At 44.4% G+C, this 14,832-nt stretch overlaps 1 protein-coding gene across 1 annotated transcript in view; it reads right to left on the bottom strand.

The window, feature by feature from the left end:
- COG6 (component of oligomeric golgi complex 6) overlaps positions 1-13,937 on the bottom strand; it is a 38,367-nt gene extending 24,430 nt beyond the window's left edge. Inside the window, exons 1-5 of the mRNA XM_056856334.1 lie at positions 13,845-13,937; positions 6,606-6,749; positions 5,334-5,405; positions 2,209-2,267; positions 599-710 (exon numbers count right to left, since the gene is read on the bottom strand). Coding sequence (XP_056712312.1) covers positions 599-710; positions 2,209-2,267; positions 5,334-5,405; positions 6,606-6,746 — 384 coding nt within the window. The 5' untranslated portion in view covers positions 6,747-6,749; positions 13,845-13,937. The remainder of the gene's footprint in view (positions 1-598; positions 711-2,208; positions 2,268-5,333; positions 5,406-6,605; positions 6,750-13,844) is intronic.
- Between the last annotated feature and the right edge of the window lie 895 nt (positions 13,938-14,832).

The following is a 14,832-nucleotide window of genomic DNA, read 5'->3' as shown; positions in this document are numbered from 1 at the left end:
CGAAAGAGTTTCCGGCTAAACATTATGAAGAACTTTCTGACAGTTCGAGCGGTTCATGCTTCGCAGAATTTTCTATCTGTTATGTTTTTTTATCCTGCCCTTCCTCCAAGGAGTTCAGGCCTTCCCCACTTTTGTCCTTACAACAACCCTATGAGGCGGATTAGGCCGACAGAGAATGAGCCAAAGCCATCCAATGACCTTAGCGGTAGAGTGGGAATTGGAAACTAAGTCTCTCCCCAGCCCTAGTCTACAATACAACCACTATACCACACTGGAACTGTTTATACTGCGTGAAATGAAAATGATAATAAGGAAAATTCTTCCCAAAATGCCAAACAAAACTAGAGTCCAATGCCGTTTTGGAGATGAACAGAATTTATTCCAGCGCAAGCGTTTGTAAATCAGAGCTCACTTCTTCAGATGAATGAAGTGTACAGCCATTGCGCTGAAGCATTGGATTGAAAACTGAAGGCCGCAGCAGGGTTGGGGGCAGGAGAGATGCTTCAAAGAGTGGTTGGTTTCAAACAAGATCCAATTGGAAGAGTAATTGTCATAAAATGCTAGATTTTTTTCCTGTTATGCATTTTAAGATACTTACCTCTGTAATAGGCCCGTCCCTTGCACCTCGAAGGATGCTCATCTCTTCTGGAGAAAGCTGGAATTCTGCTATGAAAGCATCTGCCACCTGTGCTTTCAATTCTAATCTCTGGCTGCAAGAAGAAGGTCGGCAACATGTTTTATGGTCATTGCTTCATTCTGATTCAGAGCTCACAAGCTAAACTGACGTGTCCCTGGCATCCCAGCTAATAAACTGAATGTGGATTTAAAAAAAAAAAAAAAAAAAAGTCCTCCCCTGATGGTCATTCAACTGACCCATGAAAGTCACTGTGGGTCAGTGCAGAGAGCAGCTAATTTTATCTGTCCGTATCGCTGAACATGCGGCATAACAGGCCATTTATTTTATCAACACCTGTGTTTAGGAACTAGAATTCAGTTTTAACATAAATAACCATTACTTAGTAAGTTAAAGCTGAAAACTTAGACCTACTCCTAGCATTGCCACCATCGCCTACTCTCCTGACAATCTCATTGTCTGTGCTAATTTCAAACATAATACTATAAATCCTCGAAGTCTGCAGATTCGTGTCTCACGATTTCGCTTATTTATACTCCAATCGCATGATGTGGTCTCCAGCCTCTTTTTGCTCCAACTGTGCCATCACTGTAATCATTAAATAATCATGTTTTTGCAGGGAATTCGGCTGTTTCGCTACTGCAGACCGAAATCTCCCCTTTTTCACAGATTTCGCTATTTGCGGGGAACCCAGGAATAGATTCCTTGTGAATGGGGAGGGACTACTGTAATTCGGTTAACTACATTTCACAGGTCATGATGAGCTATTCCAAGTCGTACCACCGCCAACGCCAATGAGGTTGATTCAGTGATTTTTATGACTACATCTCTATTACATATTTATTGATGGCCTGTCAAGCCCCCAGGGCAGGGGCCACTTCTCTACCCAAGCAGTCCATCACTTTCCAGCTTCCAATAAAAGGCAGACATCAGGGGAACAGCTACAGCTGGGGGCTTGCTCGCACAGCTTTCTCATTATCCAGCACCACACGGCTTGCTCACAAAAACAGAGCCCCAGCTTCAAATGCCAGATAGCAAACTAGGGGCCCTACCCCAGAGGAAGTGTTGCCAGGTCCCCCCTGGCCACCAGTGGGGGATGAGGGGTAGTGTTGCCAGATCCAGGTTGGGAAACTCCTGGAGATGTGGGGGTGGAACTTGAGGAGGACAGGGACCTCAGTGGGGTACAATGTCACAGAGTCCATTCTCCAAACCAGCCATTTTCTCCAGGGGAACTGATCTCTGTAGTCTGGAGATGAGCTGTAATTCTGGGGGATCCCCAGGTCCCACCTGGGACAGCCCAAAGCATCCCCTGAAATGTGGTTCCTGGGGGAAGGAGCATGTTGGGCTACAGTGGAAGGGGAGAGGAAATAAAGTTGCGTTCAGTGGGTGGAAGGCCTTCTGTCTGGCAAAACGCTTTGGCAGAGCCAAGCCAACAACATTGTCTTACCTTCCAGTATTACATAGCATCATACAAACAGCTGAGCAAACAAGCATCATGTGAATCAATCCAGAGAAGCAGAACCCATAAAGCCCCTGCCGTTTGATGTAAAATATAAGCAAAAATAAACACATACCTCTCTGCTTGAAGCTTAGTTGTCTTGACTATTAAGTCCTGGGTTTGCTCCTTGGCTGCCTGGGACATGGAATCAGATTAATTAAAACTAACGCACTTGAACTGCCTCAAGGTATGGTTTATACGGTTTTAATTTCAATGTAATTAGATGGCATTTAAACACGGCGAGGCAGAAGAAAGCTGCTCTATTTTAGAAGTAATTAAACATTTCTTTTCCTTGCCCAGCAGAAATACAGAATCTAATTGAAGTCTGGATGCTAGAGACTGAAGTACTGCACAATGTGTCTTTCAAGCTCTGCCGTCTCTCCTCATTTCCACCGTCTTCTTGCCACCCCCTTCCCCCTTAATCTCTGCACCCTCTAAGACTCCCCAACTCAGTAACACATCTTAACGGAACAACCCCTCCCATGCCTAAACCCTACAATGCTTCTCCATCCCTCTTCAAGCATACCTAGGGTTGCCAGATATGCCACAGGCAGGGGATGGAGTGGGTTGCCAGATCCAGGTTGGGAAACGCCTGGAGATTTGGGGGTGGAGCCTGAAGAGGACAGGGACCTCAGTGGGGTACAATACCATAAAGTCCACCCTCCAAAGCATCCATTTTCTGCAGGGGAACTGATTCCTGTAGTCTGGAGATGAGCTGTAATTCCAGGGGATCCCCAGATCCCACCTGGAGGCTGGCAACCCTACGCATACCCTGCCCACAACTCCCCAGCCCTTTACTGCCTGGTTTCAAAAGAACTAAACACACCTACTTTTTCTCTCTTAGCTACAGCCAGCTCTCCCTCAACCTAAGCTTTTCTTTGTTTCTTTACTGCAACTTTTCTGCCCCTCCTTCCCTCAGGATGATGCCTCCCCTGCCTCCTTTCCCCAGACCTCTGTCTCGTCGTCATACTTTTTGATTTATATAAACCACCACTACCACCAGAATCAAAATATACATCTTTTAAAAATGCACAACACTAGGAGGGATAAACATAGCCTGAGACCTGTCATCTATTCTAATTTGTTGTTTCAGAACTCCACGGACTTTGCCCAGCTATTATTATAAGATTCCATGCCTACATTCTATGGCATCAGCCAAAAATGTCTGTTTTTCCATTTGTGCAATATACCGGCTTTTTACAGCCTCTCTTTCCTGGAAGGTTTAGATCAGAACTTCTCAGATTTGGCTCCGTAGTTTTCTTCCCCCCAAGCTATTAGCATTCCCATAATAAATGTTCTTTGTATTCTTCCGATAATTTTTAAATAGTTCAGTAAAACCACCACTGGGTCTTTTCTCTGTGTGCTAACATCTGGCCTGTCACTGCCAAAACATCCTTCCAGTGTTGTTGTTGCTGTTATTAGATATAGGTTTTATTTAAGGACAATCATATACAAAAGGAGGGGCAATTTCTCAATTCCCCTCCTCCTGCAGCAAAACTCCACTCTATCAGGAGTAATACTTTGGGCGCATTTTAGGATGCATCAGGAAGTGGGGAAAGCTCCACTTTTGTGGAAGGAAATCCTTCCGTCCATGGAAATTTCAGGCAGGATCCAACCCTAGCCACTATGTACGGAGAATCCTTTTGAAAATGCATACACATTTCCAACATTCTGCTACACTCAGTCTATATTTTTACAGCATTGCCTATCATCTTTATTATTTTCTATAAAAAAACAAAAACAATTACAGAACGTAAAAGGCAGAGACAGAAGAAACCATATTGTTACATTAAACACAGAAATGCAATCTTTACATTTCCTCTAGCCATTGTCCTTTTCCAATATCCTATAAAACACTAATGTGCTAAAAAAAATTGATGAATTACATTTACCTTCCCATAAATATAGGTTAGTCATTAGCATTAGATGCCCAACTTTAATCCTGTTGTACTTACATTGATTGTTGTACCCAAACTGAGATGTTTCCAGAACATTGAAACTAGAATGCACATTATAATCAATCGTCAACTGACAGCTCATCCCTAAGCCCTGCAGCAGCTGGGGACAGTGTGGCCGCAGCACTGCCACGATGCCTCCAAGGAGGTTTCGTGGCTGCTGCAAGGGGGAAAGGGGGTATTTTCCAGCTAAAAATTTTTAAATTGGGAAATTTTTTATAGAGAACAGCAATGCTGAGCCAGCAAAAACCTGGCACAGCATCGCTGACGCATAAGGGAACATTCCTGGCCTGAAAGGGGTTAGGAGTCTGCCTAACGGCAGCTCCACCCCACCCCCCGAACACCCTGAGAACACCTCCCAGAATGACAGCATGAGGACTTGCACCTACAGGGCGCCGAGCCGGCATCCGTGGGCCGTGCTGCCGTGGCAGTCCTGGGGGGCTGGTGCAAGTGGCACTACATCTGCGTCCATGCCAGTTTGCACGGTGCAAGTAGCACGGATGCCAGCGTTGGGGTCTGGGCGCCTCCTAAGCCCACTGTGCCCGCAGGCTCAGGAATGCACTGTCAGAAAGAATTCCTAAGCAGGCCTATTCAGAATCCTACATACATCTACTCAGTGGGGCTTACTCCCAGGAAAGTCTTTGATAGCACTGTAATTTTCCATGTTCTTAATCTCTTTTCTTAGATATTTCAACAGAGCAACTACAGGGACAATTGTAAGCTTTTATCCAGTAATATCATACAGAATCAGCTTTTAAAAAAATGTTTCCAGCTTGCAGGGAAAAAAAATATCCTCTCCCCTTTTCCATCTCCGAGAAACCTCCAAGACTTGTCTATAAATATTTCTTAATTTCATAGCAGCTTAGTACAAACTGTTATAATAATTTTCTCTGGGAGGTACATCAGCCAGATCTCTAATTGGCTCTTTACAGATGCATTTCCACTGCTTATCTAGAATGTTCACTAGCGTGTCCTTCCATTTATCTTTTCAAGAATCAAATTTGGATCTATTTCCATCAAAATGTTACAGGATGAATCCAAGCCAAAAAATGTAACAATGGTGTTGGAACAACAGTGTTATGTTTTATGTTTGAATTAACCTTTTATTGAGATCATAATGTTTATACATTTTTTGTATGGAAAATCTAAGTTGCACATATTGGAAGGAGGATACTTTAAATACTGCATAACAGAAAACAAAATTTTCAAGATGCAGAATATAAAATATTCCTTTTTCTTACAGTACCTTCAAGTGACTGGTCATTTCCTGGCAGCAGTTATTCATAATTTGTACATCTTCATTAATGCTTTCAAGCTCCTGAAAATATACAGAAACAGACATTGTTCTTATTGTTCTAAAATGCTAGCTTATAACCTTGGCTATTCTGCCGCATCTCCTTGCCTCATCTTCTCATACACAAGAACTATCTGATGAAATATTCCTACCCAGAGTATTCCCCAAAGTTATCAGACATTATCAGTTATACCCATTGTCAAACCTCAAAAAACGGACTGTGCATATGCAGAGAGTTTAAGCATCCATGCTTCACTGTGGCATGTAACTAAAACAGTCATCCCTCTAGAAGGATTGATGGGATAGTTAACTGTTGCTTCAGCTTTTCAACATCTGGAATAACAATAGCTATGATCAGGATACCTCCTCCACATTCCCTCCAGCTTCTTTTTTAGCTCCATGTACGGAGAGGAAAAAATGGACAGCTGAGCGAAGCAATGGACTTTTAATGCAATTCCCTGTTTCAGGGATTGCCACATGGCTTCAAAAATATTGTGCTAGCAGCCAAAAAAACCCCAAACAAACCCAGTGTCAAGTGATAAGGTACAGACACGCCTATGGTCTCCTATCCTCATTATAGGATCATGGTGGTACATGTTTGTATCCGTTTCAGCTCTAGAGCTAGTATAGAAAACTCAGTCCATTCATGGAAGGACTGGATACAATCTTTAGCATTTTTTAATCTAGTATTAGCCGTGATCGCATCAGAAGCTGAACAGGGTCAGCCCTGGTTAATACTTGGATGGGAGACCACCAAGGAATACCAGGGTTGCAATGCAGAGGAAGGCAATGGTAAACCATCTCTGTTAGTCTCTTGCCTTGAAAACCCTACCTGGTTGCCATAAGTCAGCTGTGACTTGACGGCACTTTACACACACAACCTAGTCTTGAGGTTGCAGTCACATGGATCAGTGTAGCAGATCAGCTGTGTCCAAAACTGGGCAAATTTTCCTGGCCAGACATAAGTTTACCGTTTGTCTTTTAGTTTTACTATTTGTCCTGTAAATCTGACTATACCAATTAATGTATCCATTAAGTGGAGTGTTGTTTTGTTTGAGAGACAATATGTGTTATTCTACCTGTCAAGGTTCTGAAAGTATCAACCCATCGTGATCGATCTCTAAATCATAGTCAGTACAAAAACTAATTTGCCCTGAGAACACCAGTTAGTTTTAGGAACAACTTTGCAGTGGACACGTAGTGCTAATTAATTAGATACCATACCTCCTTCACTTGCTTGAAAATGCAGACAAATTCTTCATTTATGGCTAAGCTGCGATGTTCAATATCCCCACGGAGATTTCTTCTGGTACGCAAACTGTTTTCTACAAAAAAGACTGAAAGAGCCTTCAGAGCTTCTAACATTTCCTGAAAAACACACACATAAAGACCACATTATAACTATCAACTTCATTCCTATCCCACCATCATCACTGAGACTCAAGCTGGGCTACAAACTATGAAAACCAATTCAATCCTACAACAAATACCTCCAATAAACAATGCAGTGGGACTAGGTTGACTAAGAGCTAAACTACATGTTATGGCAGCCATGGGTCTAATCGGTGGCTGCCAAAGCTGTTTTAGAGGAAAATGTAGCTGTTGAAAAATTGCCGTACCGTGGCAGCGCTAGGTGATCTTTCCCCCCCACCACCACCTTTTCAAGTTTTTGGCACTTGAAAAGGCACTAAAGAGGGGAGAGAAGAAAGAGCATCTGGCGCCGATCAGGATCAGGCCCTCGTAGCAACTTTTTTTTTAATAAATATTTTTATTGATTTTTGATAATAAATGGGATACAAAAGGAAAAAAGGGCAAGGGAATAAAAGAAAAGGAAAATTATAAAAATAGATACATAGATATTGTGCAGTGTTAATATAACTAGTACTGCCCCCTTATAGAGTGTCATATTACATTAACTTGTTAATTAATTGGGTTTGATCTCAAATATGAGTCTGCTGAGTCTTATAAGATTTTATTGTTATTTTTTGGTTTTAATGTCTTCATAGAAGGATTTCCATTTGTCTCTATTTTGTTTTTGAGTCTCTTTCTGTAGTGTTTCAGTTAATTGCGCCATTGTTATATATTCGTATGCTTTTATCAATCCAGGTCTATCATAGCAGCTTTTAAATGGCTAAATGTCCTTCTAAAATGGCATCCCGTGGCTGCAGTAACGTGTCGTTTGGCTCTGAGACTGGAAAGCAATGTAAATAAATGCTGCCGAAGAGCTTTGAGAGAGTGGGCGGGGCCAGATGGGGCTTTTCCCCAGCCAGCTTCTGATTGGCCACTGGAGATTTGATAGGCTGTGCAGATTTTTTTTTAAAAAACAGCGCTTTGGCAGCGGCGGCCACACAGCACAAGGATCTTCACTGTGTGACTAAGGTTATGCTGCGGCAGCCATTTTGTGGCAGTCTCCGCCTCCTGCGGCAGCCATTTTGTGACCGTGCCCACCGCACAAGGTGCCCACAGGCTCAAAACGATTGGGGACCCCTGGTCTATGGCATGACACACCGTAATGAAGAATACCGACAAGATATACACAAATTTAACTTGTCAAAAGACACACGTCAAAGGAGATACTAATCGTTGTCCGATACCATCACATTTCAGTGTGAAACCTTACACCTCATTACAAAAAAGGATTCTACTGAACTGGATGAAAACGTACTAATTACTACGAGTGATTAAAAACAAACAAACAAACACCAGTTCAATTTATTGTCGAAGGCTTTCACGGTCAGAGTTCATTGGTTCTTGTAGGTTATCCGGGCTGTGTGACCGTGGTCTTGGTTACTCCTCTGAAGATGCCGGCCACAGCTGCTGGCGAAACGTCAGGAAAGAAAAGACCAAGACCACGGTCACACAGCCCGGATAACCTACAAGAACCAGTTCAATTACTTGCAAGCACAGACTAAAATCCGAGTAGCATGGAATTATTCCAGGGCCTCAATCCAGTTCTAGATACATGCAATTAGTTATGTTCAACTACCCATCTCTATCTGCGGGTCCAGCCAGCTTTGTGGGATTAAAGGGCAGATGTTCAATTGCAGCTGCGTGAGGAGACGCAGGCGAGACGTATTCGATTTGTGAGCCCTCTAAAGTACTCTTCCTCACCAAAGAGATTCACAGGAAAAAAAAACATGTTTTAATAATTTGTTTTGTTCTGAACAGAAAAAACACACTTTTAAATAATTTTGCTTTGTTTTATTCTGAATATTTTGTCTCCGCAACAACTTTGCATGCTTAAAAAAACCTCCTATAATTCAACAATACGTTCTGGTCCAATGAAAGCATGATTTTTGAGACTGTATTCAACCACCAGGGTTTTTCCCCCTCCCAAAGAATTTTTCCAACAATCCCAGAGAAAAAGAATTACACAAAAATATTGCCTCCAGTTTGGGACCAGGCACTGCCGTTTTTAAGTTCTTCAGGCCCTGGTTTGCTTTTACGGCCTATTTCATTGACGTTTTTATTGACTTGGTCTTAATTTATTTTACGGACTCGTTTCATTGATTGTTTTTTTATTGACATGGTTTTATTGTCATGCTTGGCTTTGTTTTATGGTTTTGACTGTGAGCTGCCTGTAGTTCTGGCCAGGCGGCCCACAAATTTTCTAAACAAAATAGCCCCATAAATAATAATATTCTATCTCAAATAGGCAGGTTAGCAATTTAGAACCGACCCAGACATCTGTGGTACTGTAATGGCTAAAAAGCAATGAACTGTCTTATACCGAGCCAAACTGAGAGCTGTAGATACTATTAATGCTCCCAGGGGTTTCTGTCGGTGACTTCTAACATGGATGACTCTTAGGCTGCACAAACTGAGCATGTGTATAGCATTCATGGAAATCTGAGGTCTGCTTCTTCTTCACTTGATCCTTACTCATCCTGACATATTAAATCTGCAAGGAGGGAAAGTAACCCAGTGGAAAGCAAAAATTAATGCCTCCTTCAGGAAAGGGATACATGAAGTACCAGACCTCCAGGTTCCACAATGCCCTCTGTGGACATCAGTGTCAGCTGTAATATCAGTGTGGATTTTTACGATCTCTAAAATTCATGCCAATTCAAAAAGATCCAAGAAGATCGCAGTAGGACTGTATTCCATGTAAGTCCGCAGAGTAATTACACCCTAAAGGGACTGCCCCTTCAATAAATTCATAAGCCTAGTTCTGTAACTTCACTGATTGATGTGTCTAATAGCCTTTATTATAACTGTTCAATGGATGTGTTATCTAAGTATTAAATTTTGCACCATCTGGAAAAGTGAATGTTTTAACACCTGATGCCTGCAATGTGTGAATGGGCCATCCAGATACATCACAGATAGAACCTCCCTATCTACGCCCATCACCTCAAACACAATGCATTCCCCCACAGTCTCCCCACCGTCATTAAGTAATATACATCCATGCCTGAACCAGCAGTCTGAGCACAACTGGCGAAGGTATTGATTTCTTTTGTCAGATTTGACACCAACCTGTGAGGTAGGTTAGGCTAAGAATGTTATTGGCCCATGTAGGGATTTGAACCCCACGTCTTTCAGTCCAGCACCCTAGCCACTATAACAAACAGGCTCCTGAGGAATGACCACTAAACAAACATCTGTAGGTGTCCACTGGCTTCCCTTTCTGCTGCCCCGCCCCCTCATAACCATCTCTCTATAGTGTACATGTTGTGGATTACATTTGGAGTTGCAGTTCTTTGTTAACAGGTATAACCGGATCTACTGTGAGATTAAGTAAACAACAGTCCTGTAGCCATGCAAATAATGCATTTTATTCTGGCATTCTTGTCGTCTTGGTCTAAAGCCAGCTTTTTATGTTCGTATGGCTGTTTATGCAGGAATGTTTCCCCACGGTCACCCTCACCGACTGTTTTGGGGCTTCCTTTTGATTATGCACGCTTTATCTGCCCATCAGAGGTCGCCCTGCATTTTGCCGGCATTTTCCAGATTCTGGTTAAAACAGCATCTGGAAAACATGGGCAAAACACACGGGGAGAGCGAGGCAACCCTTGACGGGCAGATAAGGCATGCATAATCAAAAGGAAGCCCTGAAGCAGTCGGCGAGGGTGACCGCAGGGAAACGTCCCTGCATAAAAGGCCTTTGTCAGATGCATGTTGTGGGTTGCCACTAGGCAGAGACACACATAGGGTTAGGAAGAAAAAAACAGTGAACAGAAGAGTCAAAAAGGCCACAAAGTGAAAGAAATGCAGGGGGAAAGTACAATTTCATAACATTAAAAAGTGACAATGGTTCTGGTCAGATCAATTAAGATATCTGTTTGTTTCAGAAGCCAGTACAGGTTAAGCTATTTGCAAAGCACATTAATGTAGTGCCAAGAAAGAACAAGAAAAGAAAAGCACCAGAGGGATAGGAGCATTAAAGCAGTGATCCTTGGGTTAACACAAATACAAAAGTTAACCGGACAGCTTGAGAGTCAACAGTTCAAGGGCTGAAACAAGGAGGAATCTTGTGGCACCCTAAAGATTAACAGAATTTTATTCCACTTTAAACTCTGGTGGACTACAGTTCATTTATTTAGATGCAATGAGTGGACCCTCGCTATGTTGTTATTTTATGTAGGGATATAAGAAAAAAACCTATCACAAACAGCAGGGTCAAGGGGCCATGAAATGCAGGAAGTACAAGGTGAAATGTAGTAATGCCAGAGGAAAAGCCATGTTAGTCAGTTGCAGCAAAAATACAAAAGAGCCTGGAGGCATCTTAAAGACTAACAATGTTTTATTTCAGCATATGTTTCCATGGAGAACAGCCAACCTCTTCAGACGGTAGGGTTGCCAACTGGCCTAGAGAAAGTTGCCCTGTCCCTTTAACAGAGGTTTAATGGGATGTAATTTACAGGAAAGATTATTTACATTATTTATCAGCTGCCTTTTGTCCGGAGACTCAAGATGTTATGTCCCTCCATACCAAGAAAAGCTGTAGCTGCCCATTTTCACACATGACGTCTCCATGAATGAAGCCAGTTGGCAACTCTAAATGAGTAGCTCCATACTAGGGGATGTTAAACAAAAACACAGCTAGACTGCAGGGTCAACGGGCCATACAATACAGGAAGTACAGGGTGACATTTAATAATGCAAAATCCGAACTACTCCAGAAATATACAGGGGCCATTCCCTCATTATGTTAAGTTGGTTAGTACCTGTACTGGTCGAGTATTGCTAAACTAGATAAGCATCCTAATTTCAGGGTTGGGGCTAGTGCATCCACAAGCCTTTCCCTTGAGAGGGAAGGGCTGTGGCTCAGTGGTAGAACATCTGTGTGGCATGCCAAAGGTCCCAGGTTCAATCCCTGGCATCTCCAGTTAAAGTGACTAGGCAAGTAGGTGATGTGAAAGACCTCTGCCTGAGACCCTGAAGAGCAGCTGCCAGTCTGAGTAGACAATACTGACCCTGATGGTCTGATTCAGTATTTGGCAGCTTAGTGTGTGCTCATGTGAGAGCCATACATCTTGCAGTTCATTATTATTTTATTTTTATTTATTTATTTTTGAATGAGAAATGCATGACAAGACCTCAGGCCAGGGGGGGGGGGCAGCCACCTGACCTGCTCTGTGTGCATGTGTGTGTGTGTGCGCGTGTGTGTTAAGTGCTGTCAAGTCGCTTCCGAGTCATGGCGATCCTATGAATCAAAGTCCTCCAAAAATGTTCTATCTTTAGTAGAAAAGGGCAAGAGCCCAGTAGCACCTTAAAGACTAACAAAAATATTTTCTGGTAGGGTATGAGCTTTCGTGAGCCACAGCTCACTTCTTCACTTCACTTCTTTCGTGTGGCTCACAAAAGCTCCTACCCTACCAGAAAATATTCTTGTTAGTCTTTAAGGTGCTACTGGACTCTTGCCCTTTTCTACTACTGCAGACAGACTAACGTGGCTACCCACTGTGAATGTTCTATCTTTGACAGCCTTGTTCAGATCTTGCAAACTGAGGGCTGTGGCTTCCTTTATTGAGTCCATCCATCTCTTATCGGGTCTTCCTCTTTCCCTGCTGCCCTCAACTTTTCCTAGCATGACTGTCTTTTCCAGTGACTCTGGGTATTCATGGCTACTAGTTAAAATGGATACTAGTCATGATGCATCCCTATTCTCTCCAGGATCAGAGGAGCATGCCTATTATATTAGGTGCTGTGGAACACAGGCAGGATGGTGCTGCTGCAGCCATGTTGTTTGTGGGCTTCCTGGAGGCACCTGGTTGGCCACTGTGTGAACAGACTGCTGGACTTGATGGGCCTTGGTCTGATCCAGCAGGGCTTTTCTTATGTTCTTATGATGCATACCTATTCTCTCCAGGATCAGAGGAGCATGCCTATTATATTAGCTGCTTTGGAACACAGGCAGGATTGTGTTGTCTTGTTTGTGGGCTTCCTGGAGGCACCTGGCTGGCCGCTGTGTGAACAGACAGCTGGACTTGATGGACCTCGGTCTGATCCATTCTTATGTTCTTATGCGGAGATGGCGGCCAACTCGGAAGGCTTTAAGAGGGGAGAGGACATGTTCATGGAGGAGAGGGCTATCCATTGCTACTACGGTAGTCCAAATGAATACTAGACATGATGCATACCTACTCTCTCCAGGATCAGAGGAGCATGCTTATTATATTAGCTGCTTTGGAACACAGGCAGGACTGTGTTGTCTTGTTTGTGGGCTTCCTGGAGGCCCCTGGCTGGCCGCTGTGTGAACAGACAGCTGGACTTGATGGGCCTTGGTCTGATCCAGCAGGGCTTTTCTTATGTTCTTATGATGCATCCCTGTTCTCTCCAGGATCAGAGGAGCATGCTTATTATATTAGCTGCTTTGGAACACAGGCAGGATTGTGTTGTCTTGTTTGTGGGCTTCCTGGAGGCACCTGGCTGGCCGCTGTGTGAACAGTCAGCTGGACTTGATGGACCTCGGTCTGATCCATTCTTATGTTCTTATGCGGAGATGGCGGCCAACTCGGAAGGCTTTAAGAGGGGAGAGGACATGTTCATGGAGGAGAGGGCTATCCATTGCTACTACGGTAGTCCAAATGAATACTAGACATGATGCATACCTACTCTCTCCAGGATCAGAGGAGCATGCCTATTATATTAGGTGCTGTGGAACACAGGCAGGATGGTGCTGCTGCAGTCGTCTTGTTTGTGGGCTTCCTGGAGGCCCCTGGTTGGCCACTGTGACTGATGGACTTGATGGGCCTTGGTCTGCTCCAGCAGGGCTTTCCTGATGTTCTCATGTAACGTGGCCACCTGCTACCAGCTTGCAAAAACCAGACAGCCTTCCCTGCCGAGCCGGGGAGAGGAGTCGGGTGGGGGCTGCGATGGAAGAGGGAACTGGCTCAAACCCCACCCCCGCCAATCCTAGGGGGAGAAAGGGGGGGGGCGTCGCAAGCTCCTTCGCCGGGCAGGAGGGAAGAAAGGGTGTGGGGGGGGGAGGCGCAAGAGCCTGGCCGGCTCGCTCACCTTGTCCGCCTCCAGCCGCGTCTCCAGCACTTTGCGGAGCTTGCGCGACAGCGGGTTGGATCCCGACGTGCCAGTTGCGCCCTGCGGGGAGGGGGCGCCGGCCCCAGGCGGCTCGCGCGGCTGCTCTTCGGCCGCCGCCGCCATTTCCGCCCTTCTCCCCCCCCCCGGAGCTGGGCGTCGCGACCCGGACGAGGAGTGTCGCTGCACCGGTCCGGCCGTCCCCTCCGCTGGAAGAATGGGGTTCCGCAGAGAAGCCCCCCGAGATGAACAAAAGGACCCCCTTTCTTTTCTTCTGCACTTGGGAAACAGAAGCCGCCTCCTATCTTGTATTAAAAGCCGTTTGTATCCCTATGGGAACGGTTAGCAGCCTCTGAGCGACCACGTGTTCCGAGAAATATATACCCTTGGAGGGCATTTTGACATTAGTTTATACGTGGTAGCGCCTTCATCCCGGATGGGAGAAATGAAAATGTCTTTCTGAGTGAATACTATTGAACTAAACTGAAAAGGGGCTGAAGAAGAATTGAAACGATCGTCCCCCTCACTAGTCTTCTGAGAACCGCTTTGGACTTTACCCTTATGGGACTTTTGAATCTTCCAACCAACTATTGAGAAGACTACTCTAGATAGGATTGTGGAGACTATTACCTTGTAGGATCATGAGCATAGGATTGCAAATAGTATCGTGTGTTGTATGTTTTATGTCTTTCACTGCACTGAGCACTAGATTGCGATAAATTTTGTATACCTGAGACTGTATTGTAATTGTGATTGACTTTAACTGCCAGGTATTAGCTGGAGATCTCCTGCTGTTACGACTGATCTCCAGCCAATAGAGATCAGTTCCCCTGGAGGAAATGGCCACTTCGGCCATTGGACTCTATGGCATTGAAGTCCCTCCCCAAACCCTGCCTTCCTCAGGCTCCACCCCAAAAACCTCCCGCCGGTGGCAAAGAGGGACCTGGCAACCCTAGTGGGGGTCTATGCA

Source organism: Euleptes europaea, chromosome 10 (genome assembly GCF_029931775.1).
Source record: "Euleptes europaea isolate rEulEur1 chromosome 10, rEulEur1.hap1, whole genome shotgun sequence".
NCBI lineage: Eukaryota > Metazoa > Chordata > Lepidosauria > Squamata > Sphaerodactylidae > Euleptes > Euleptes europaea.
The sequence above is the reverse complement of the archived record's forward strand: the minus strand, read 5'-3'. Positions and strand labels throughout refer to the sequence as shown.